Genomic DNA, 23783 nt, shown 5'->3' with positions numbered 1-23783 from the left:
TGCATTCTCATCTTTTATCTGAATCATTAATTTTCTTCAGAAGCAAAGGCATGGCTGAATCACAGAAGAGCATGGTACAAGCCACAATGGTAGGTGGTGCAACAACTCAGAAGGGTAAGAATTGTTTTGACTACTGTTTGCTATCATACCAGCTTTGTTTACTGTAAGTAAAAGTGTAGCATCACAGCACACCTGGGAATTACCTTGAAGCCTTCTAATTACACCCACCCTTTTTTCTTCTCTGAAGATGCTGCCTCTGAAAAGAAAAAGCGAATGACCACATTCCAAAGTAGCTGGAAGGTCACCTTTGACTGGGTAATGGAAAGCAGGCATGGTCCAGGCTATGCATTTTGCAAGACTTGTGCTACTAATGTTAATGTCCGACATGGAGGGAGGAATGATTTGCAGCAGTATATGGACACTGAGAAGCACAAGATGAGCACCAAGCATTTGACTGGGGGGAAGGTGACAGAAATGTTTGCCACTCAGCAAACCAATGCTAAAGTGTTGGATGCTGAAGTAGCCTTTATGGGCCTACTTGCTGAACACAACTTGCCATTTACGACTGGGGATAATTTCCTGAAGTACATGAAGAGGTACTGCATAGATACAGAGGTGGTACAAAAATTACCTGTGGACCAACAAAGGCTGCTTGCATTTTAAGAGATGTGATGGGGCCAAAGTATCAGCAGGATGTTGCACAAGCTTGTCAGAAAGTGCCATACTGTTTGTACCTCATCCAAAGTACAGATATGGGGGATAACAAGCTGCTTGTGATTTTACTTGGCTTATTTGACCATGCCACTGATAAAAATGTTGTAAGACTCCTTGACATGCCTGCTTGTATCAGTGGAACTGGCCAAGCCACTTACGACTGTGTAATGGAGACTCTGAGCAAGTTTGACATTCCTGTGACCAACATGGTGACTTATTCATCAGACAATGCTGCATCCATGATTGGCAAGTGGAACTTATGCTTTCCAGATTAAAAGAGGTTAATCCACATATTTTCAATATGGGTTGCTTGTGCCACATTGCCGATTTATGTATTAAATCTGGTGTAAAGGCAATGGCTGTACTTGTAGAGGAATTGATATCTGACATTTATTGTCACTTTTCCAGCAGTGCACAGTGTCAGCAGAAGCTGAAGGAATCTGCACTGTTTGTGGATATTGAACTTCTCAAAATTATCAAATATGCCCCCACTCAATGGCTGAGTTTGGAAAAAGTCATAAAAAGAATCCTTGCCTTGTGGCCCGCCCTGAGATCATACTTCTTGTCATATGAACCACAGTCTGTTAAAGTGGATCTAATAGCTGACAGACTGCAGAGCCGTGACATCAAGCTGGCATTCTTCTTCCAGCAGTATGCCATTGAACCACTGCATAACTTCAATATGCAAATGCAAAGCTGGGAAAGCAAATTACTCACATTGCATAATGAGATCCATAAATTACTGAAGGCATATGCTCGTAGGGTACTGAAACCACCAATTGCAAGGCAGTTTTGGGGCAATATAAGTTGTATTGATGCAATTCTTGAAGTGCAGGACAACATCTTAGAAGTCGGCAAAATTCGTATTGGTCCTGATGCCAAAACATATTTGGATGAAAATTCGGATGATATCAGGGATACTACAGTGGAGCAAAAACTATTCAAGAGAGCCAAACAATTTTACTCTGCAGTGCTATTAAAAATGAAAAAGCATTTCCCTGCAAAAGATCCCCTCCTGCAGAACATGACCAGTTTACTGGATCCAGCTATGAAACTACAACTTTCTTCAACTGTGATAGCAGATATTGGCACATGTCTCGGCTTTTGTAGTTCACGAGTGGAGCGATGCAAAGTGATAGATGAGTTTTCAGTATATCAGATGACTGGTCATATGGATCTGACACATCTAATTTTTTAAAGTACTGGTCGATCGTGCTTGGGAGCCCTCCAGTACAAGACCTCCCAACTTTTCAAAAGCTAATGAGAGGTGTTCTCTGTTTGCCCCACTCAAACAGTGAAGCAGAACGGGCATTCAGCATGGTTAGCAAAGTAAAAACTGAGCTCAGGCAGTCACTTGGCCCAAAAACATTAAACTCTTTATTAGCAATAAAGATGAACGAAGACAATGACTGCTACTGTGTAAAACATCCTAAGGACAATGACTGGTACTGTGAATGAGGACAATGACTGCTACTGTGTAAAACATGCTAAGGACAATGACTGGTACTGTGAACGAGGACAATGACTGCTACTGTGAACAAGGACAATGACTGCTACTGTGTAAAACATCCTAAGGACAATGACTGGTACTGTGAACGAGGACAATGACTGGTACTGTGAACGAGGACAATGACTGGTACTGTGAATGAGGACAATGACTGCTACTGTGTAAAACATCCTAAGGACAATGACTGGTACTGTGAACGAGGACAATGACTGCTACTGTGTAAAACATGCTAAGGACAATGACTGGTACTGTGAACGAGGACAATGACTGGTACTGTGAACAAGGACAATGACTGCTACTGTGTAAAACATGCTAAGGACAATGACTGGTACTGTGAACGAGGACAATGACTGCTACTGTGTAAAACATGCTAAGGACAATGACTGGTACTGTGAACGAGGACAATGACTGGTACTGTGAACGAGGACAATGACTGGTACTGTGAATGAGGACAATGACTGCTACTGTGTAAAACATGCTAAGGACAATGACTGCTACTGTGAACAAGGACAATGACTGGTACTGTGAATGAGGACAATGACTGCTACTGTGTAAAACATCCTAAGGACAATGACTGGTACTGTGAACGAGGACAATGACTGGTACTGTGAACGAGGACTAATTAAAGAAAATCAATTGGTGTATAGTGGAGGAATATAAATAATATCGTTGACTGTTTGTGGAGTGACATTTTATCCAGAAGTCGATACACGTTGAAAACTAAATTTTTTTTTGTTGTTTCATTTTGACGTTAATAATAAAATACTTTGTTGTAGTATGTGGTATGGGTTTTGTGAGTTTACATTTTTATTGCACAGTTACAGGTACAGTTTTTATGTTAATTAGGTGTCCCTGAATAATGTCCTTCCTGATTGTCCTTTTAATTTTAGGTCCTGATGTCCTGATTCTTTGATCTGGTGGAGAGGAGCAACATTTTATTTTAACAGTTTCATCCAAAAATGCATATCATTCCTGCACACTGATTTATATATATATATATATGATATATATATATATATATATATATCCTAATCTAATCTAATCTCGACTGGAATTGAAACTATAAAAAGACTTCGACAAACTATAAAACAGCGAGCACACAACACCACACACACACACACACACACACACACACCCTACCCTCACACACACACCCACACACACACACACACACACACACACACACACACACCACACACCCCACACAACACAACTACAACCTTACACTACATAATAAAAATGGGCCCCTCCACCCACCCACCCCAACTTAGATATACCATCTCCAAGATTGCACAAACAGAAAAAAACGAATGTTTGGCAGATGTCAGTTAGATCTGGATCAAATGCTTCTGGCCTAAACCTTTACTCATATACACATCTATAAAATAGAACTCTTGATTGTACTGTGTTTAATAACAGTGCTGATATAATATATCCATAGCTTTTTAAAATCAATTTATTCTTCTGAATAATATTAATAATATTCTGGAATGCTGGATATTTGACCTGTCTTCTGCAATCATACTAGAGTGTCATACTACAATGACTTTCTGAATATCAGTTCAAAATTAATTAACTTAACTAACTGTGTCTGAAGTCTGTTCAATATACCTGCCTGTAATACATAGTCTCCATTAACCTTTAAGTTCCCAAACCCAAAACCTGTACCACAAAAAAAAACATGTTTGTACTCAAATGTACAGCACATTCTGTTATCCGGTATTTTTGCTTTGGGTTATTTTCACTGATTGAAAGTACATTCACTGAAACTGTATGCACACTGTGAAGTGAAATGCATTATAATGAATCTCCATATACCTCTATTTTATGTTTTACCTAATATTCATAAAAGCCTTTCTAATCCACATAGTAGGCATATTGTCTCCCAGGAGGGGGGCACTGGAGAGTGTGTGACAGGTGTTGGATGTGCTCCTGCAACCATATGTGGTACAGATGCATTCTCATGAATAGGATAGTTAGCATTTTAATATGAAATTAAGAAGGTTAACTGGAAGAATCATTGTTAGTAAGCAGCTGTGGATGTTAATAATCTTTATTCTTCTATCTCACATGTATGGGGGCTATCAGCCATTTCTCATTTTCTTAAGGATGTGGAAACATTTCTGAAATTGTAAAAATGATTGAGTTTTCTTTAACTAATAACTGTTCTGTGTTTTATGATGATTTTTTAAACAAATGTAAGAGACTACAGTGGGCCCTAAGTTTGCCCCTACTTATGTCAACTTATATATGAAGAAATTCAAGGAGGTGTTTATATATCATTATTATTACTATGTAAATAATATTATCTTTTAAATGCTTTATATTGATGACAGTTTTGTTTACAGTTAAGGGATCATTTGAGATATTTAACAATTTTCTGGGGAGATTACAGAATAAATATTTTGGATTTCATTTCTACTCAGAATTTAGGAAAGAAAATACATTTTCAGATAATTTTATTTATATAGTTGATAGTATGATTCAGAAAACATTACATATAGCAAATCCATCTCCACAAACATGTTTTTTTGCTACTAGTAACCATTTGTCCACATATTTTTGACTGCCTTTTTCACTGAGAATGTTTAAGTTTAACTTTAGTATTCCAAACTCTTCCTTACTAAGCTTTGTTCTTATTTGTTCATGCTTTATTGCTGACTCTTCATCTGTTCCCAAATATATATATGTACTATCCTGTTTAAGTTCTGTTAAATCACAGTCATATCTCAGGTTATTATTTTCTTGGGGCTTTTTTTATTTTAAATAGTTGTATGTATGTCGTTTATGTAATATATACTCATCAAAACCAAAGTCAAATTCTTTGAATGTGCCATTACTTGGCCAATAAAAGTGATTCCAGTTCTGATTGTGATTTTGGATTCCTGCTATAAATGTTGCTTTTGCATGTTTATCAAGACCAAATGTCATTCTGATATCATCTAAGAAAGTTAAAACAGTTTCTAGTAATGCTTTCAGATGCTTGTCTCATGAGCTATACAATTTTAAATCATCCACAAAAATGTGGATGAGATATCTTCAGACAAGACTGTTTTTTGAAGTTAAATTGCAACTATAGTCTAGTCTCTTAAGTAGGCACCTTACTGGGTAAAGGTCAAGACAAAATAGCAATGCTGACAAATAATCACCTTGGAATATCCTTCTACAGATTTTTATCCATAAAATAATAATTTACCCTTTATCATGGTTCATTTGTAAAGTGGTTTGCCAGTGTTTCATAGTCACTGTTGTGTTACTATTCAGTGTAGGGAGTATCTTAACATCTGTTAAGCATTTCATAATCCATGAATATAGGATACTCTTGAATGCTATTTTTTGTAATCTATACATGTCAAACTTAAGTACTGCACCTTTTTATAGCTCTCTCTTATGGCTTTGATTAACAATAAATGATCTTTCATTCTATATGATGTTCTTCTGTTACCTTTTTGTTCTATTATTATGACTGATTTTGACTACAAACTCAATCTGGATCATTTCCATTATATAGTTTGTATGTTGTCAGAATGCAAGTTGCTGGCCTATAGATCTTAGGATGGCTTGCAGATTTACCCTTAAGGAGGAATATGTTTCTTTTTTGTTAGCCAGGTTGGTGTCTGTTCTTGAGATACATATACATACTTTTTCACTCTGAGCTAAATCTTTGTGTAAAGATGTTAACACCTTAAGCCAGAAATTAGGCATTGCATCTGGACTTGGGTTTTTCCATTTAAGAGGCTTTCTTAATTTTGTATCAATTTCTCTGGCGGTTACATTATGCTATTTCACATTCTCTATCTTAGAGCTTTTTACTCTTTCTTTTAACTCTTCTATCCAGTCAGCAGTTTTGCTGTGTTCAACAGGGCCTTCATAAATACTTCTCCAAAATGTACTGATTTCTTCTTTTGTAGGTGATGCTGCTATTACTTTTGCTTTGTTCCCCATTTGTTTATAACATGTTTTGTGTCATCAATGAATTGCTTGATTTGTAATTTTCCTTGATATTTATCTGTATACCGTGAAGATTTTTCTGCTTGTGCTGATACTTATAGTTTATTGTTGGAAAGTGCATGATAACTCCTATTCTGTTTTGAGGATGTCTGTTACGTTTACCAAATCTACCTTTCTAAGGACTTTTGATGATCTGTTCCCTTTTCTGTAGTCTAATAAAAAAATTGGAGATTGGAATTTGTTCTGTGATGGAATAGATGTCTCTGCAGGACCAAGGAGGAGGAGGGATATTACAAAAGAAAGAAAATATCTCAAAATATCTAGGACTAATGTATTATGAAGAAGTAAATTTACTAGCACAAAATCAGACAGAATACACATGCTGTTCCCTGAGAGCTCCACTTAAATAAGAATATATTTTTACTTGGCTGTCTACCATCAGTGAAGTTAGGTATGGCAAGAGAGACTAGTGTATATCATCTTAACAGCAGCAACAAAAAAAAAAAAAAAAGAAAGAACATAACAATAAAATGGAAAGGGACGGAAGGTCCTAGGATTGAGGAAGTCAAGCTGCTTATACAGGAAATCAGTCAGCTGGAATTGAGATCTGTAACACCAAGTAAAGGGAAGTCCTTAATGGGGAATGTCCAGGGTACAAGGTTACAAGTTCAGTTTGAATGGTGTAACTCTTGCAAAGGCTAGAAGTGTTGATAATTTGGGCATTTTTATAACCAACAGATTTTGCTTAAAGGAGCATGTAAATAATATAAAATCAAAAGCAATGACACCATTGGAATTATTACTTAAAGTTCTAAGTTTAAGGGAAGGTGCTATACTATCAGGTATATTCAAGACCATAATCTGACTTCTGCTTGAGTATAACATCTCTGTTTGTGACTTCATTCTAACTGACATTAATATACCCAAATTATCAACACTTCTAGTCTCTGAAAGAGATACACTATTCAAACTGAACTTGCAGCCTTGTACCCTGGAGAAAAAAACATAACACACCTTATATTGCAATTAAAAATCAAACCAAGCTTCAGGGTGCTAGAATGCAAGTTTGAAAGATAAATGGTTAGATCATCAGCATTTTTAGAAGTTTTGATAATGTCCCAGTCTTACCATTGTGTGCTTATTTTGTTACACAACAGTTTGTTGCTTGGGGAAATCTGGATATAAACAAAATTAAATAAGAAAGGGCCTGACATATGGAACTCTGGATGTAACCATTTTTCATGATCAATTTTCACTTCACATCATTACCCAAAGGAATCAACCTATAAACTACCTATCCACTTAATGAACCACATACAGATCAATTTTATACAAAATAAGGCTTTTTAGCATTTCATCATGTGATAATGAGTCAAAAGCTTGACAGAGGTCTAAGTAAATAACCAAGGAGATTGGCCCTGCTCACAAGCCTTAACCAGGTCTCATATAAATTTGTCACGCACGTTAGAGTTGAGCAACATACGGTGAATACATGCTGATTAATAGCTGTTAAAGGACAATAGCGGGATTTTGATATTAAATGCTCATCTTTTCTGTTCTTTTTCTCCCTATTTATTGTCCCTACTATGAATAAACAACAATACAACATTTAAAATATTTTAAATAAACTGTCTTTCTCCACTAGAGCAGGACCTTACTGTACTGTGGTGGTTTCACTTTCAGAAAACTTTTGTCCAGCCCTGTTAAAGCTTCCTGCAGTCTCCAATTCATTGATGTCATCAACACCTATGAAAACAGGTTGTTTTTCTGGCCAATTCCTTCCCCAAACTGATATTTCCATGACCTTCCTAAAACCCACCCATGCTGTGATATCACAGCTGACTTGAACTTTCCCTACCCATACAGAATTTAAAGGCTAGAATAAGGAAACAGTACATGAGTCAAGTCTCCTGCTGTGGACTGTAAATCACAGGTGGTAACATCTCAAATTACCCTTAGTACTTTTACAGCTAGGGAAATTAGGTGTGAAGGGGGATGGGAGATGAGTCAAAGTAGTACAAATCAGGCTTCACATAAGACTGCAGTTTAGCCATTCTAAAAAGAAGCAGTAGTAAAAAGCACTTTGAAAGTCTGTTCTGTGGCATTTGCACTGTTTGTGTTTTAAGTAGTCATTGAACGGCTTGAAATGTTACTTAAAACTGACTGAAAGCCATTGGTGTATGTATGTAAAATCAATGCAGTGACAGGAGCTTCAGAAAAAAATAGGCATACATGACAATTTTTTAGAGACACACACTGCATTGTGGGGCAGACTAAACAATCAGAATTATTTCAAGATGCCAGACCCCATGTGGTCAGACTCAGAAATTACGTATAAAATGTTTAAAAATCTGTAAATAGTCCCAGAGTGGTGTTAAAATGTAGGAAACACCAAACCATGATGAAATAAACATGTTTTTTGAGTCTGTGGGTGTGGTTCTCCTTTAACAGAATACATTTTACACCTTTTTAAGGTTGCTTATGCATTCAATGTTCAAAACAATTTTCCAATATGGGAGTGAGACTTATAGATTGTAATACTATTCTTATTACCACATTTAAAAATGGGCACTACTGTGGATTTTCTCAAAGCTTCTACAGCAAAGCATTTTGAAAATGTTATTATCTATAGTAAGCGATGGGTCCATCACTAAAGTGCCATAATTAAGCCTGGCACGCAGATGAAGTTAAAATATAAACATAAGCATGACAAAATCAAACATGGCTATTGTCAAAAAAATTCCGAGTAACATAGCATTTCTATCTACTAATGTTATTTTTAGGTACACTACCTAATTGTCTGTCTTTTGCTTGTCCACTAATTCATCTAGCCTTACTGTTTTGCTTTACAGTTTATATAAAAGCTTAAGTAAAAACTACTTGACAATGTGTAATCAAATGGGCATGGTGATCAGGAGACATTTGCATCTTATTTAATATGTAGTAAACATGTTTTTGGTAGATAAAGATAATACTATGCAAGCAGTCATGGGGGACATAAGATGCCTATCCATATCCATCTTTAAGAAGATATACGAAAAGCTCTTACCACCCTTTTCAAGCACTTAATATTGCTGCCTAACTTTACCACCTGTTTTCATATACTGTTCCATGTGCTGCATAAATTCTTGGAAAGACAGAGTGTCAATGCCACAGTTGTACTTCCTGATAATTCAACATGCTGAACATCTGAGTGTTGTCAATACAAATACTGTATATGCATACCAGTATAGAACTAGTTATCTTCCTGTTTCACAGTACACTTACATTATGGAGAATTCCAGAAAATGTAGCCCATGGTTATGAGTTGTCTATCAAGCTAAACACTGCTCCAGTTCTGCAGTTAGCATTGCTAAATCTGTGAGCATTCTAAATGACATTTGTGAAGCTTCTTCAGATGAATCTGGATAAAGGTATAAATGTTTAATTCATTTCAAATTACGAGGGATATCACATCCAGCTTGACACACACGTATCATTTTGACACAGTAATAATGGTGCTTAAGTCCTTCTATGACAGGGGATCTTGTAAAAAAACTGATCATTGCCTCTAATACCCCATTCACATTAATTGATATACCCGCACAGCCATTACCTTGTTAATGTCCTTACATGGATGTGGTATTCGTGAATAAACGCAGTATTCTAGTTATGGTCTCACAATTCATTTGTAAAATGGAAAAAATAAAACCTGCTTCCCTTCTTCTGTACTATCTGTTATACTATATGTTATATTTGTCTTCTCTTTCATGGTCTCCTGCCATTTTGCTGCAGTTCATTACCAGTACAACTCAAAATTCAGCACTGACAAATATGTGCTTTATTTTTATTAACTGGTTAAGTAGATAAGACCATCATTTACAAGTATTATGTTTCCAGATGTACCTGAAGAGCACTGCCTGGTTAAGTGACTTATTCAGAGTCACAATGTAAGTGAAAACAGACAGAATCAAACCAATGACTACAGGACGAAGCTCACTGGCAAGTCATAGTCTTAATATTCTGTAGTAAACTGCTTCATCAAACATTCGCACTCAAGTCCTTCTTAATTTAAAAAACAGGAACAGAAATTAACAAAATATGTACAAGGAACATACCTTAAAGAAGCCAACGACAGTAACCACTGCTGAGTTTATGAAAGATTCGACACCAGCAGTATCATGGATCAGAATCGCACTTGGCCCTAGTCTTCTTTTCAACCATGTGACCAATGAAGATGCGCTGCTTACACCTGGAAAATTTTGTTTACGTTTAGTAAGTACAAAGGAATAACTGCACATGTCATTTCCATATACATCTAAGTCACATGTTGTGACTTCACCCATATCACGTAGAAACTTACCTGATGTAGAACAAAAGATGCACCTGTCAGGTTTTGTTGCTTTACTGCCATCATCTCACTGTGATACTTTTCTGTAAATGTCTCCACTCTGTGGATCAGGAATAGTGGGACTTAAACATACCTGTCCTCTTTGTATTTCACCATGTTTTTATGCATAAAATAAATAACGTGGGTAATACTAGAGCAGCAGCAGTAGATGGGGAGTCATTCTGTCAGGAAAAACCTGAGACAGAACAGAAAGCCTGGCAAAAAATGCAAGCCCCCTTCTAATGCTAATTAATGCTGAATAGATATGTATTTGCTCAAGGGAAAAGGTCATGTCTTCAGTATAAGTTAACTGAGGGGAGTAACGTCTACAGAATAATCATATCACTAAAGGAAGGTCATTTGGTACATTTACAGAAGGCTGGTGCAAAGGTATATAATGTTGGGGCGCATAGCCAAAGAAGTAGATTCTTGGGATACTGATACACTCCTTAAGTTTTACAGAATATTAATGTTACCACATGCAGAGTATTGCATGCAGTTATGAAAGTTCAGCAGGAAGAAAGATGTTAGTTTTCCTGAAGAAGTTTGCTTTAAATACAATAAAACAAGGAAGAGAGGGAAGGAAACAGAGTGGAAATCTAGATATTTATTTATTTTACATTTGCTGACCGGGATGGTCTAACTGGATGCATGTCCATTTTCAGTAGAGTCCCGGTGAGATAAGCTCCAAGAAGTTACATTAGTACAACTATTCAGGTAAAGGTTATTATACAGATACAAACTTAAGGTTTCAACAGTTCAAAAATTTACACAGTTTAAACATAAATTTAGGTAACAAGTTATGGTACAGATACATAGTTAAAGTTTCAGCAATTGCAAAAAAACAACTTGCACAGTTTGTACAGAATTTGTTGGAAGCATTAGATGAGGTATTTTACACTCTATTTACAAAGGACTTGGCTATACAAGTTAAATTAGCTGTAAAGGGTAAGATATGTCTTTGTAAAGGATAGGTAATAGGTGGATACTGACAAAAGTCAGAGCAGATATAAGGTCTGTAGCAAGAGAGAGAAGGGAGCCAGATAGGATTAGTCTGGATTTGTACAGGGACATAACCAAGAGGTTTTAAGTTACAGTTTCAGATTGTGCTTAAATAGTGTAAAAGAAGATAGTGATCTAAGTTCGTAAGGGAGTTAGTTCCAGTTTTTTTCCCACTGCATTAGAGAACAAGGCATCTCCTGCCATGTTTTTAGATCTACAAGTTGATACAAGTAGTTTATTAGATGATCTTAATGTTTTGAGGTTTTTATATTGGGTAATGAGGCTGAAAAGAATCGGGGTATTAGTGGGTTGGTAGAGGGTCTTGTGGGCAATGGTGAGCTGGTTATAGTGAATCTGATTCTGGAGCTCTAGCCAACCTAATTGTTTCAGGTTATAGCAGTGATGGGTCCTGAAGGGAGAAGCAATGGCAAATCTGGCAATGTTGTTATATGAGTTGGTCAGCTTGTTCAAGTTATATTTTGAAAGGTTTGTATATATGGAAGAAGCATAGAGAAGTGTGGAGATAAGGTGGGAGTGGGTAATAATGGTTCTAGCTAGTGGGGAGAGAAAGGGTTTAATCCTGTAAAGAGATCCTAGTTTCTTGTTAACAGTTTTTATGGTAGTGTTGATGTGGGTGTCAAAGTTCAGGTTGTTATCAATAGTTACCCCTAAAAGTTTAGTTGTTGGATCAGGACATATGAGTATACCATTGTTGGATGAGATTGAAAAATTGAGTGGAAGTGACTTCCTGGTAGGAGTAAAGAGCAATAATTTTTTTTTTTTTTTTGGGGGGGGGGGGTTCAAGAGGAGGCAGCATTGTAGAAACCAGTTCTATGTTATACTAAACATTTTTTAGGTTAGAGTCTGTAGTTGGGAATGAGATTTAGCTGAGCAGAATTTTGTTGAATCATCTGCATATTGTATGCAGTTAGCTTGGGGAATAGCTTGGTTTAGGTCGTTGATAAATATTGAGAAAAGGAGGGGGCCTAATATGGAGCCCTGAAGAACACCTAAGGTAACAGGGAGATGGGATGTTAGGTTGTTGTCCCATAGGACAGCCTGTTGTCTATTGTCTAAGTAGGACTGGAACCATTTAGTAGCCATTGTATCGAGAGAAAAAGATTTCAGTATATTAATAAGTAGATCATGGTTGACCATGTCAAACGCTTTGGAAAGGTCGATGAAAAGTGCTGAAGAGAGAACGGTGTTATTACAGTTAGAATCGATGCAGTCGGTGAAGGATAAGAGAGCAATAGTTGTGCTATGGAAGGGTCTGAAGCCATGCTGACACTTAGCTAGAAGATTATTCTGAAGTAGATGGTCTAGTAACTGGCTATGGATGCACTTTTCCATTATTTCTGCCAAGGGGGAGAGTAGTGCTATGGGATGGTAGTTAGAATATTCTATGGAATTTCCAACCTTGTGTAGTGGAATAATGTGGGTGATTTTCCAGATGGCTGGAATGGTGTTTTCTCGTATGGTTCTATTTATCAACAGTGATACAGGATATGCTATGGCTTTGGCTGCTTTTTGCAGATATTCAGCAGGTAGCTGGTCAGCTGATGGGGTAGATGGTTTTAGCTTGTGTAAAAGGTTACAGATGAGGAAGGTTGGGACTGGTTGCAAGTGGAGTATTGGAAGAGAGTTATCAGCAAAGGTTGGGAGAGCAGAGCCATCAGCTGTAAGTTGATTAGCTAGTGACTGAATGGTCTCTGTGAAGTAGGTATTACAAGCATTTGCAGTTTGCTGTGGATTGTCAGGATTTGCCCCAATAGGGGGTGGTGTAGTGGATTGGCGTGGACAAAGTAAGCTGTTTATGCTGAACCAGAACTTTTGTGGATTATTGTGGTTAGTTTGCTGGAGATGGCAGTAAAAGTTTTTTTTTATCTTCAAGTATAGCTTTTTTTTTGTCTCATTTCTTATTTGTCTGAACTTTTGTTGGTCTGTGGGGTTTTTGTTGATCTCCACTGTGCCCAAACTATATTTCTATGCTGTATTTTTTTCTGGTTTCATTAGTAAGCCATGGGGCAGGTTTAGATTTAATCTTGATAGATCTCTTTGGTGCAGGGTAGTCAAGAATTGTTAAGAATTTTAGGTTAAAGTAGCTAACAGCCTCATCAAGTGGGAGATGTTTTATGGATTACCAATCAGATGCTTATAGCTCAGTTTGGATGTGATCAGGGTTATTTTTTTTTTTGCTTATTGTTCTATATATGGTAGGGTTGGGAATGCTAGACTTTTGCCTGATTATGTAAGTGAGAGAATGATCACTTAGATCATCTGGGAGGGTTCCTACTTTGTAGTGTTGTTGGTGATTGTTAATGAGAATCCAGTCTAGGACGGACTCTTTATTATTGGGTTTATTAATTCTGGTTGGGGAGTGGATTGTTTGTGAGAAGCCACGAAGGCTAATATGGGAAGTTGGCATTTCAGTAGAGCAGCACTTCCAGTTAATATTAAAGTCACCTAGAATTATTATCTCTTGGGGGACTTTTGAAGAGAGCTCAGCAAGAATATCTTCCAGGGTGCTGGCATTGTTACCAGGGGGCAGGTAGATACAAACTATATTTAGCGATTTGTTGGAATTAATCTGTATTTTAGTGCAAATGATTTCTACATTGCTTACTGGAGGGGAGTTGAGGTTTAGTATTGATACTTGTAGCCCTTCTCTATAGAGAATAGCTACTCCCTCTCCTTTTTTTGCTTTGCGGTCTTGTCTTAAGATGTTGTATCCTGGTGGAATGATTTCAGTACCTGGAGTACTGTGTTTTAGCCAAGTTTCTGTTAAGCAAAGGATATCAAAGGAATGTTAAGCAAAGGATATCAAAGGAATGTTAATCAAGGAGAGCATGAAGATGGGCAATTTTATTATTTATGCTGCGAATGTTTAGGTGGGCGATAAAGAGGGAGTTGAGAGATTTAGATGGGATAGCAGGTGAGGTGGGAATATGGATTTGTGGCTCTGTGGTTACTTTAAGTCCTGGTCCAAGTTTAGGATTGATGTATCCATCTATTAAGGAGATGTGTAAAAGTATGTTTAAGGGATGATGAAGGTTACAGTAGTGGTTGATAGGTTTTCGGGGTTTTAGGTAGTTATATTTGATGTGGGTCAGTCTGTGATATTTTGGAGGTAGACAGCTAGGTTGAGATGTTATATTTATGTGCTTGGGGGAGTTAGTTTGAGGTACAATACTTATTTGCTTTTAGGGAGATTTAGCTGTAAATAGTTTGGCTGCACATAGGAGGTTATTAAGTAGGCTGCTGCGAGGGATGGTAGGCGTATAAGTAAGATTAGAAGCTTTAGTTGAACTTGGGAAGTAAATGTATACATTTTAACTTATAAGCTTTACTGATATTATTTGTTGGGAAAAGTTATACTAGGGGTGGTTAAAGAGAGTGGTGTAATAGGTTAATAAGGAGGTAGTTGTAATTGGTTTGCAGAGGGAGAGGTTGCGGTTTAGATGTATAAGTGTAGGAGCACTGGGGGCGGGTGGAATATGGGGGCAGGGAAGGGGAGCAGAGTCAGCCCGCAGGGCAAACGGAGTGGGTAGAAAACAGAGAGGTAAGGAGCAGAAAAAGAACAATCAGTTGGAGTAGGCTACAGTAGGTAAGTAACCATGAATAATGGAGTGAAGTTAAGGAAAGATAATTAGGCTTCTAGGTGGGTGTCGAGGTTCACCCCAAGTAAAGAAGATGATATGGGCTATACTTTAAGAGCAAGCCTAAGGACTCAAAAAAGAAATAAAATAGTAAGGGTGTATTACAGACTAGGAAAAAGCTTCAAAGTCCTGAAGGACTAGACTGCCACCTAGTGCACAAAGATAATATTGTAAATTGGGGAAAAGTGGTCATTTGTGTACAGATTCAGAGGAAAGAGTAGTAGTTCTGGTGACTTTTACTTGGAGGGGAAAGAAAAAAAGATATATAGGTTACAGAGTGGAGAGGGGGTGATGCTGCTGGCTTTCCTGGCTAGCACTCTTAGAACCACCAAAAACAGAATATTAAATTAAAGGCTATGCTGGCAGTGATGTTGTAGACACATACTTTCTTGCTCCCTTTACTTGAGATAGTACAGGGAATAGGTGGCTCAAAGATGAGACTGGAGGGAGTTTAGACAGGGTCCTTGTTCTTCAGGTAGTTAAACTCTGCTTCTTAGTGCAAGTATAACCAGGTTGGAGAGCTGGGTTTGTTATAGGAGAGAAAGAGAAAGAAAGTAGTAGAAACAAGTAGTTTAGTACCATAACATAGGCAGCGTAATTAAACAGTATGTAACATAGCAGAAAACCATTTATAATTGAACAATGTAGTCTTGGGTAAGCAGATACACAAATTAATTATTGAGATGTAAAACACCTTATAAGTCAACCCATTCAATATTCTGGATAGGCTAAAACAAATGATATCAACAAATGAAAGAATCAGCTTATAATATGTGCAGGGATAGGCACAAGACTATAGATAGCATAAGGGTATAAATTCAGTTGAGTAACATTAAATTGCTGTGAAAGTTTTCAATTAGCGTGTTATACAAAAAAAGTACAGTTTACATATCACAGAAACAGCTCATTTGGACGCTAATATAGGTAGTACACAGTATTTAAAAGTCTAGTTTCAGTGTGTGAGCATGAACCTTTTTAACACATGAGACAGGTAAGACAAGATGTGCAATTGACCCCAAAGAGTGCAGTCTACCAAACAGTTACAAAGTATACAGCAGCCTCATGTACTTAACCATATACTTTAAGCACTAACCTTAAGTCGACATAACAATCGAGTAGACACTAGCAAAAAAGCAGACACTGCGGACTAAGTAAATAAGTAATAGCGATGTGCATATGTTAGACTTGAGCAGTGTGGATATTCCACTAAACTAGCACTCAAGTGAGATGTCTGTTTAAGGTAGTATAGCTTGTACGTCGATGTATTAGACAATATAAATTCCCTAGTAAAGATTATTATGCTTAAAATAGTTAGGTCTTATGGAACACAAGATGGTGCACTCAGTGCATGCAGCATTCACTCTACAGAAGTTGCTGGTATAGAAATATGTCAAGCCAACATTTCAATGTAAAGTTATGTATTTCATGTTTGTAGAATATAAGTAGCCTAGTTATCTGTTTTAGCGCTAACATATACAGCCCATCTTCTAATTCAAATATTTAGCGACAGCTTATAAAAGCTAGGTTCTACTACTTGTGGAAAATAACTTAGTTAAGTGTGGAGTAGTTTAGCATAATCTCATACACCTCTATGCCTTGTTGACGTAAACAGAGGCAGCTAAATGTGCCTGTACATGGGTAGTACTAGTTCAAAGACAGCTTTTAGGTACTTTGTGCTTTTATCAGTTATATTTTGAAATTAAATAGGGTGGCAGTGGTGCCGTTTAACATATGCGCACACACCTGTTCCCTTTATTGAAAATATTAGAGGCAGCCCAGTGTTTTTATTTCACACGGGTATTGCTATTCTTATTTAGCTGTGAAAAATTATTTACTTCCTGTGCGTGGAGGCTAATTCAACTTCTTCAAAAAGAAGAATAGCAAAAGAAGAGCAAAGGTATAGTAAGGTGCTTTTTAAATCAGGTTGATATGAATAGAGTATCATAAGATTCATAAAAGTAGTAGTAATAATAAAAATAACAGTTGAGGCTAAATAACAGCCGTTTAATTCCAAGGCGTTCCTTAAGGTAGCACCCTTCTAGTTAAATTGTGATGTATAAAGCTCACTCTACGTAGGTGGAAACCCCAGAAGATTTTCTTTAAAGTTAGAGCAGCAAAAAGAGGGTTTATTAGCGGCGAGTTTCCAAACTAGGGTTCGTTAAATTAGAGCACCGAGGTTGAGGAATATATGTTTAGAGCTGTCTAATTCCTTAAGTGGGGGTTAGATGCTAAGGATGCTCCACGTGGGTGGCACAGTTAGAAATACCTGAAGCTAGAGAGTGTTCGCAAAAAAAATGCAATAAAAATAGGCAAGCTTATTAGGTTTTTCAGATATAGGTAATTATGAAAGCATGCTGTTGATATTAATGTAAACTACAGTGGCACGCAGCATGGAGATATTACATCACTTGAGATATATAAATCTCAGTATCCTAATTGTCTATGGGTTTACCAAGTCTCACATTAAATTAGGTAAACATATCGAAACCAAATATGTCACTATTGCAGTACTCCACAGAGTTAGAGGTTACATTAACATAAAACAGCTATAAACATGAAAAATCTTGCTTCTTCCTTATACAGTAAATAATAAGCAACAATAAGGTAATGGTTCAATACTCACAGTATCCAAGGACACTAGGCCACGAGCACACAGCAGCAGGGGCTATTCTATAGTAGAAATGGCCCCCATGGACAGCATGTATTTATAGGACTAAGGGAGGATATGCGGTAGCAGGGTGGGGGAAGCAGTGGTACGGGCAGAGGACTGGCAGGGGCTATTGAAGTTACAAATTAGATAGGCTGTCATACATACTGGTATGTATCAGTTTATAAAGGTATTCTGGGAAGGTGGAGGTAGAGAGCAGGGGAGAGTGAGGTAAAGGTGAGAGAGAGTTTAGGCAAGGTATGTCTAAGAGGAAGAGATGATATACAAAGAAGATAGAGAACAGAGAGGTAAGGAGCAGAAAAAGAACAATCAGTTGGAGTAGGCTACAGTAGGTAAGTAACCATGAATAATGGAGTGAAGTTAAGGAAAGATAATTAGGCTTCTAGGTGGGTGTCGAGGTTCACCCCAAGTAAAGAAGATGATATGGGCTATACTTTAAGAGCAAGCCTAAGGACTCAAAAAAGAAATAAAATAGTAAGGGTGTATTACAGACTAGGTAAAGGCTGCAAAGTCCTGAAGGACAAGACTGTCACCTAGTGCACAAAGATAATATTGTAAATTGGGGAAAAGTGGTCATTTGTGTACAGATTCAGAGGAAAGAGTAGTAGTTCTGGTGACTTTTACTTGGAGGGGAAAGAAAAAAAGATATATAGGTTACAGAGTGGAGAGGGGGTGATGCTGCTGGCTTTCCTGGCTAGCACTCTTAGAACCACCAAAAACAGAATATTAAATTAAAGGCTATGCTGGCAGTGATGTTGTAGACACATACTTTCTTGCTCCCTTTACTTGAGATAGTACAGGGAATAGGTGGCTCAAAGATGAGACTGGAGGGAGTTTAGACAGGGTCCTTGTTCTTCAGGTAGTTAAACTCTGCTTCTTAGCACAAGTATAACCAGGTTGGAGAGAGTATCCAAGGACACTAGGCCAGGAGCACAGAGCAGCTGGGGCTATTCTATAGTAGAGTACTTAAAAAACAGGAACAGAAATTAAAAAAATATGTACAAGATATTTACTGTCTAGAAAACAGAAACCATGAAATGCACTCTTTTATCCATACAGTGAAGCTGAGGGAAATAAAACAGTAAAGAAAGAGTGGAGTGTGCAAGTTGATGTAATTATGCAGAATGGGTGACTGGACAATAGAATGTTCTCGTATGGCTGGTGGAATGTTTCAAAAACTGGTAAAATAAAAAAGCATGACATGACATTACTAGAAGTTGGGGAAGCAGGAAAGTGAATAGATACAACTGCATGGAGGCTAAATTTTACAGAAAGCGTGTTATAATAATGCCACAATAAAAATGCCACATTTACAGCCAGAATATCAAATAGAAAATATCACTGTCTGGCCCTAAAAATACAATAGCTGGAATCTCCTCTCCTATTCTTAACTAAAAATTTCTCACAACATCCTTTGCCACCCAGCCAAATATCCCACTATTAAATCTCTCATATAGTGGCACATTCCCATTCCAACCATATCTATATGATCTAAAGATGCATGTCTTATATTTATTCAAAGATAACATAACAGTTTTGAGGATTCCCTATTCTCTACTTTTATTTCAAAAATCTGGAACAATTTTGCTCTTTTGCCATTAGATGACTATCAGGTTGTTAAAATCACACTGAAACTAACATCCAGAATACCAGAAAGGTTAACTAAAACTTTATTGCAAGATGGTTTAGCGCTTTCATCCTTACACTTTAACATGGTCTTCATCTGAACCGAAAATAAAGTAAATGCCACCTTACATTTAAACTTCCTGATGGCCATGTTACACTATTATCAATTAAATGTTTTAGGACGTAGAACTTTATACATACTTATATATACATTAGTATTTAGTATTACTTTAAATATTTAATGGCATTTGTGCATCTGTTAGTTTTGCATGAGGATATAAGCTGTATGCCTTTAGCAATCCAACAGTAAATATTCCCTAACTAACATACTCCCCCACATAACTTTTTAGCAATCTTTTAACAAGCATACCCCTCCTAACAAACATACCGCTCCCAATTAAGACATGCATGTTACAAGGGGATGCAGTTGGGTTGCATGACTAGGCTTATAAAGGCCCTAGTGGTCATTAGCCTAGTTTATACCTATGAACCTAAGTTGTGGCAAGGAATGATACAATGGCTAGCAGGGCAAGGGCAAAAAGCAATATCATAAAAGATCTACAACAGAAGCTATTTTGCTGTAGTGAAGGGCAAACGTATAATTCCCAGATGCTCTAAGGAATGCCCTTACCTACTTTTGTGTGTGTGATTTTTGTCCCTCTACCTGCTGACCATCAAGCCCCCTCAATCTGACATTACAATGTCTGATAGGAATCATCATCCAGGTAGCCATGAGGATACTTTTTGCTGTTTCTGACACCCAAGCAAAGACAGCGCTTTTATTTTATGGCTTAACTCCTCCCCTAGTGGTAACCTGAGCACATGCATCACCACAAGGACCACTTATACCTTTTTGTCAGCACATGTATGCTCCTCAACATGTATGCATAAAGGTTGTCATCACTAGCTTGGACGGTCATATCCACTTGTTCCCTGCACTAACTCTCTATGTCAAAGCTATGTCACTAGAGTAAGCTAGGTGGGAACCACCATCCTTACTCCAGGATGAGCGTGCACATTCTCTCTGCCTGCTCTGTCAAGTACCCAAGTCTCTATTCAAACTCATGACACCTGGGACATAGTAAGGAATTTATCCCTCTGTACCACTATACAGGCACTCTTATCGACTTTTGGCAACAGGGCTAGGCCTTCTTTATATGTTTTCTACCTTGTCAGGATCTGGCTAAATCTCACCAGCCAATGACCATGATAAGATACTTCTATTCCCACCTGGCATTTGCTTGCCTTAATAGTTAATACTGCTTTTATAGTCTGCTTAGCACCTCTCTAACATACCAAACATATTCTTGCTGATACTGGTAATAGATAACAATATCATCAATATAATCAAGTACATAGTCTCCAGCTCCTCTTACAATACAGTCTACTAGTCACTGGATAGTTGCTATGGCATTTTTCAGCCCAACAGGCATTTTGATAATTTATACAAACCAATGGGAAAACAAAAGCTGACCTCACTTGCTGCAGGTGTCAAGGGTACTTCCGGTAAACCTTGATAACATCAGTAAGAGTTAGATACCTACCCCATCCATAACTCTTAACCTCTTAGTGCAAGAAATCTGGACAAACCCTAAAATAATGGGGAGACAAAGACCCTAAAATAGGGACAGATTTTAAACATTGCTCTTACAAACCTAGAAAGTTGTTAGAATACTTTGACTTGTGCTACGGTGCATTTTATGAATGATATGAGGTGTGAAACAAATGTGAACCTCAAATGTATTCCATTATTTACTGACTTAAATTCTCAGTGATTTATGATAAAACTACAAATTGTATGAGAAACAGACCAAAAATATGAGGCAAAAATGTGGGCATTCTTTGAAAATCTTGACAGCTGAGAGGTATGGTCACATCCAGTTGTTCTAAAGCTTCATCTTTCCAGGGTATGGATCAAGCATCTGATTCTGTGTTACTATTCAGTTTTCTGTAGTATGCACTGAGCCTCCTGCTCCTATCTTTTTTTTTTAGCACCAGAACTACCAGAAAGGCCTAGAGATTATCAGATTTCCAGATCACTCTAAATCTTTAATTTCATGCAGTTCCTACCATACAATCTGCTTGACTTTTCCAGGTACTGTGTATGCAACCTATCTGATTGACTGTTGTGCCCTTGCATAAACATTTGTGTTCCATCAGTTTGGTACACCCTAGCTTTGCAGTAAACATGTCACAGACTTCTGTATTACTGTTCATGTTTCGCAAACCTTGGTAAACAACAGCTCTTATAACAGTACTACCTTATCCACTGAGGCATCTGACCAAATCTCACTGAGGTCCATCATAAGATTCCCCTCTGGTCCCTCATATGACTGACTGCAAACACAGCATACCTATGTGTCTTTATTATAGTAAGTCTTCTTTATACTAACATGGGTGAGTTTGTGTTTCTTCTTCCTGCTTAGAAAATCCACCACAAAATGAACATTACTTACATTCTGTAGTGAAATGACTCACCCATGCTGTCAGCTGTTTATTCTGTCAAACAGGAAAACTCACTGTTTCCTTTGTACTACTGTAATTTCTCAGGCAGTTACTGCTCAGTCATGCCGGATACTGTGTGTGCTTGTTCTGGGTGCTCCTATGGCAAGCATATCAGCTTCCTGAGCAAGCACAACATCAGGAAAATATCTGGAATTCAGGACATACTCCTCAACAGATTCCTTGTGCAAATCATATTCACCCTTCCAGTCATCATAAATTAAATGAAAGAGCTTCCGCACCCTGTGACCATAAACCAGATCTTCTTTTTCTCTTTCGGCTGTTCCTGTTAGGGGTCGCCACAGCAGATCATCTGTTTCCATTTCTTCCTGTCCTCTGCATATTGCTCAGTCACACCAACCGCCTGCATGTCCTCTCTCACCACATCCATAAACCTTATCTTAGGCCTTCCTCTTTTCCTCTTACCTGGCAGCTCCATCCTTAGCATCCTTTTCCCAATACACCCATCATCCCTCCTCAGCACATGTCCAAACCAACGCAATCTCGCCTCTCTGACTTTGTCTCCAAACCGTCCAACCTGAGCTGACCCTCTAATATACTGATTCCTAATACTGTCCATCCTTGTCACACCCAGTGCAAATCTTAACATCTTTAACTCTGCCACTTCCAGCTCCGACTCCTGCCTTTTTGTCAATGCCACCATCTCCAACCCATACAAAATAGCTGATCTCACTACCCTCTTACAGACATTCCCTTTCACTCTTACTGGTACCCGTCTGTCACAAATCACTCCTGACACTCTTCACCCATTCCATCCTGCCTCTACTCTCTTCTTCACCTCTCTTCCACACTCACCATTACTCTGAACTGTTGATCACTGAGTACTTAATCTCATCCACCTTCACCAACTCTACTCCCTGCATCCTCACCATTACTCTATTCTCCCTCTCATTCATACACACATATTCTGTCTTAGTCCTGCTGACCTTCATTCCTCTCCTCTCTAGAGCATATCTTCACCTCTCCAGGGTCTCCTCAACCTGATCCCTACTCTCACTACAGATTACAATGTCATCTGCAAACATCATAGTCCATGGGGCCTCCTGTCTGATCTCGTCTGTCAAACTGTCCATCACCACTGCAAATAAGAAAGGGCTCAGAGCTGATCTTTGATGTAATCCCACCTCCACCTTAAACGGATCTGTCACTCCCACTGCAGACTTCACCACTGCCACACTACCCTCGTACATATCCTGTACCACTCTTACATACTTCTCTGCCACTCCTGACTTCCTCATACAATACCACAGCTCCTCTCTAGGCACCCTATCATATGCTTTCTCCAAGTCCACAAAGACACAATGCAACTCCTTCTGACCTTCCCTATATTTCTCCATCAACAGTCTCAGAGCAAACATCGCATTTGTAGTGCTCTTTCCTGGCATGAAACCATACTGCTGATCGCTAATCATCACCTCCCTTCTTAACCTAGCTTCCACTACACTTTCCCATAACTTCAAGCTGTGACTGATTAGTTTTATCCCTCTGTAGTTACTACAACTCTGCACATCACCCTTATTCTTAAAAATAGGTACCAAAACACTTTTTCTCTACTCTTCAAGCATCCTCTGACTTTTCAAGATTTCATTAAACAATCTGACCATAAACTAGATGAAATGGTAAAAAAAAAAAAAATGATTCATATGACATCTCCCAGTATACAAAGTGAAGAAAGGTCAGGTTCTTATCCCACTCCTGCTTTAATTGGTCTACAAGGTCTACATATACCACTATGGTTTTAAGAGTAGTGCTAAATGGCTAAAT

The 23783-nt window shown here is 37.9% G+C and overlaps 1 protein-coding gene across 1 annotated transcript in view; it reads right to left on the bottom strand.

Annotated features, from left to right (window-relative positions):
• Nucleotides 1-23783, bottom strand: part of PDILT (protein disulfide isomerase like, testis expressed) — a 261556-nt gene that overhangs the window by 180995 nt on the left and 56778 nt on the right. The window contains exon 3 of the mRNA XM_044089503.1: nt 10270-10403. Within this exon, the coding sequence (XP_043945438.1) occupies nt 10270-10403 (134 nt within the window). The remainder of the gene's footprint in view (nt 1-10269; nt 10404-23783) is intronic.

The sequence above is a fragment of the Protopterus annectens genome, chromosome 12.part0, assembly GCF_019279795.1.
Source record: "Protopterus annectens isolate FY-2018-M chromosome 12.part0, PAN1.0, whole genome shotgun sequence".
Lineage (NCBI taxonomy): Eukaryota > Metazoa > Chordata > Ceratodontiformes > Protopteridae > Protopterus > Protopterus annectens.
Note: the sequence above shows the minus strand (reverse complement) of the source record. Positions and strands in the feature narration are given on the sequence as shown.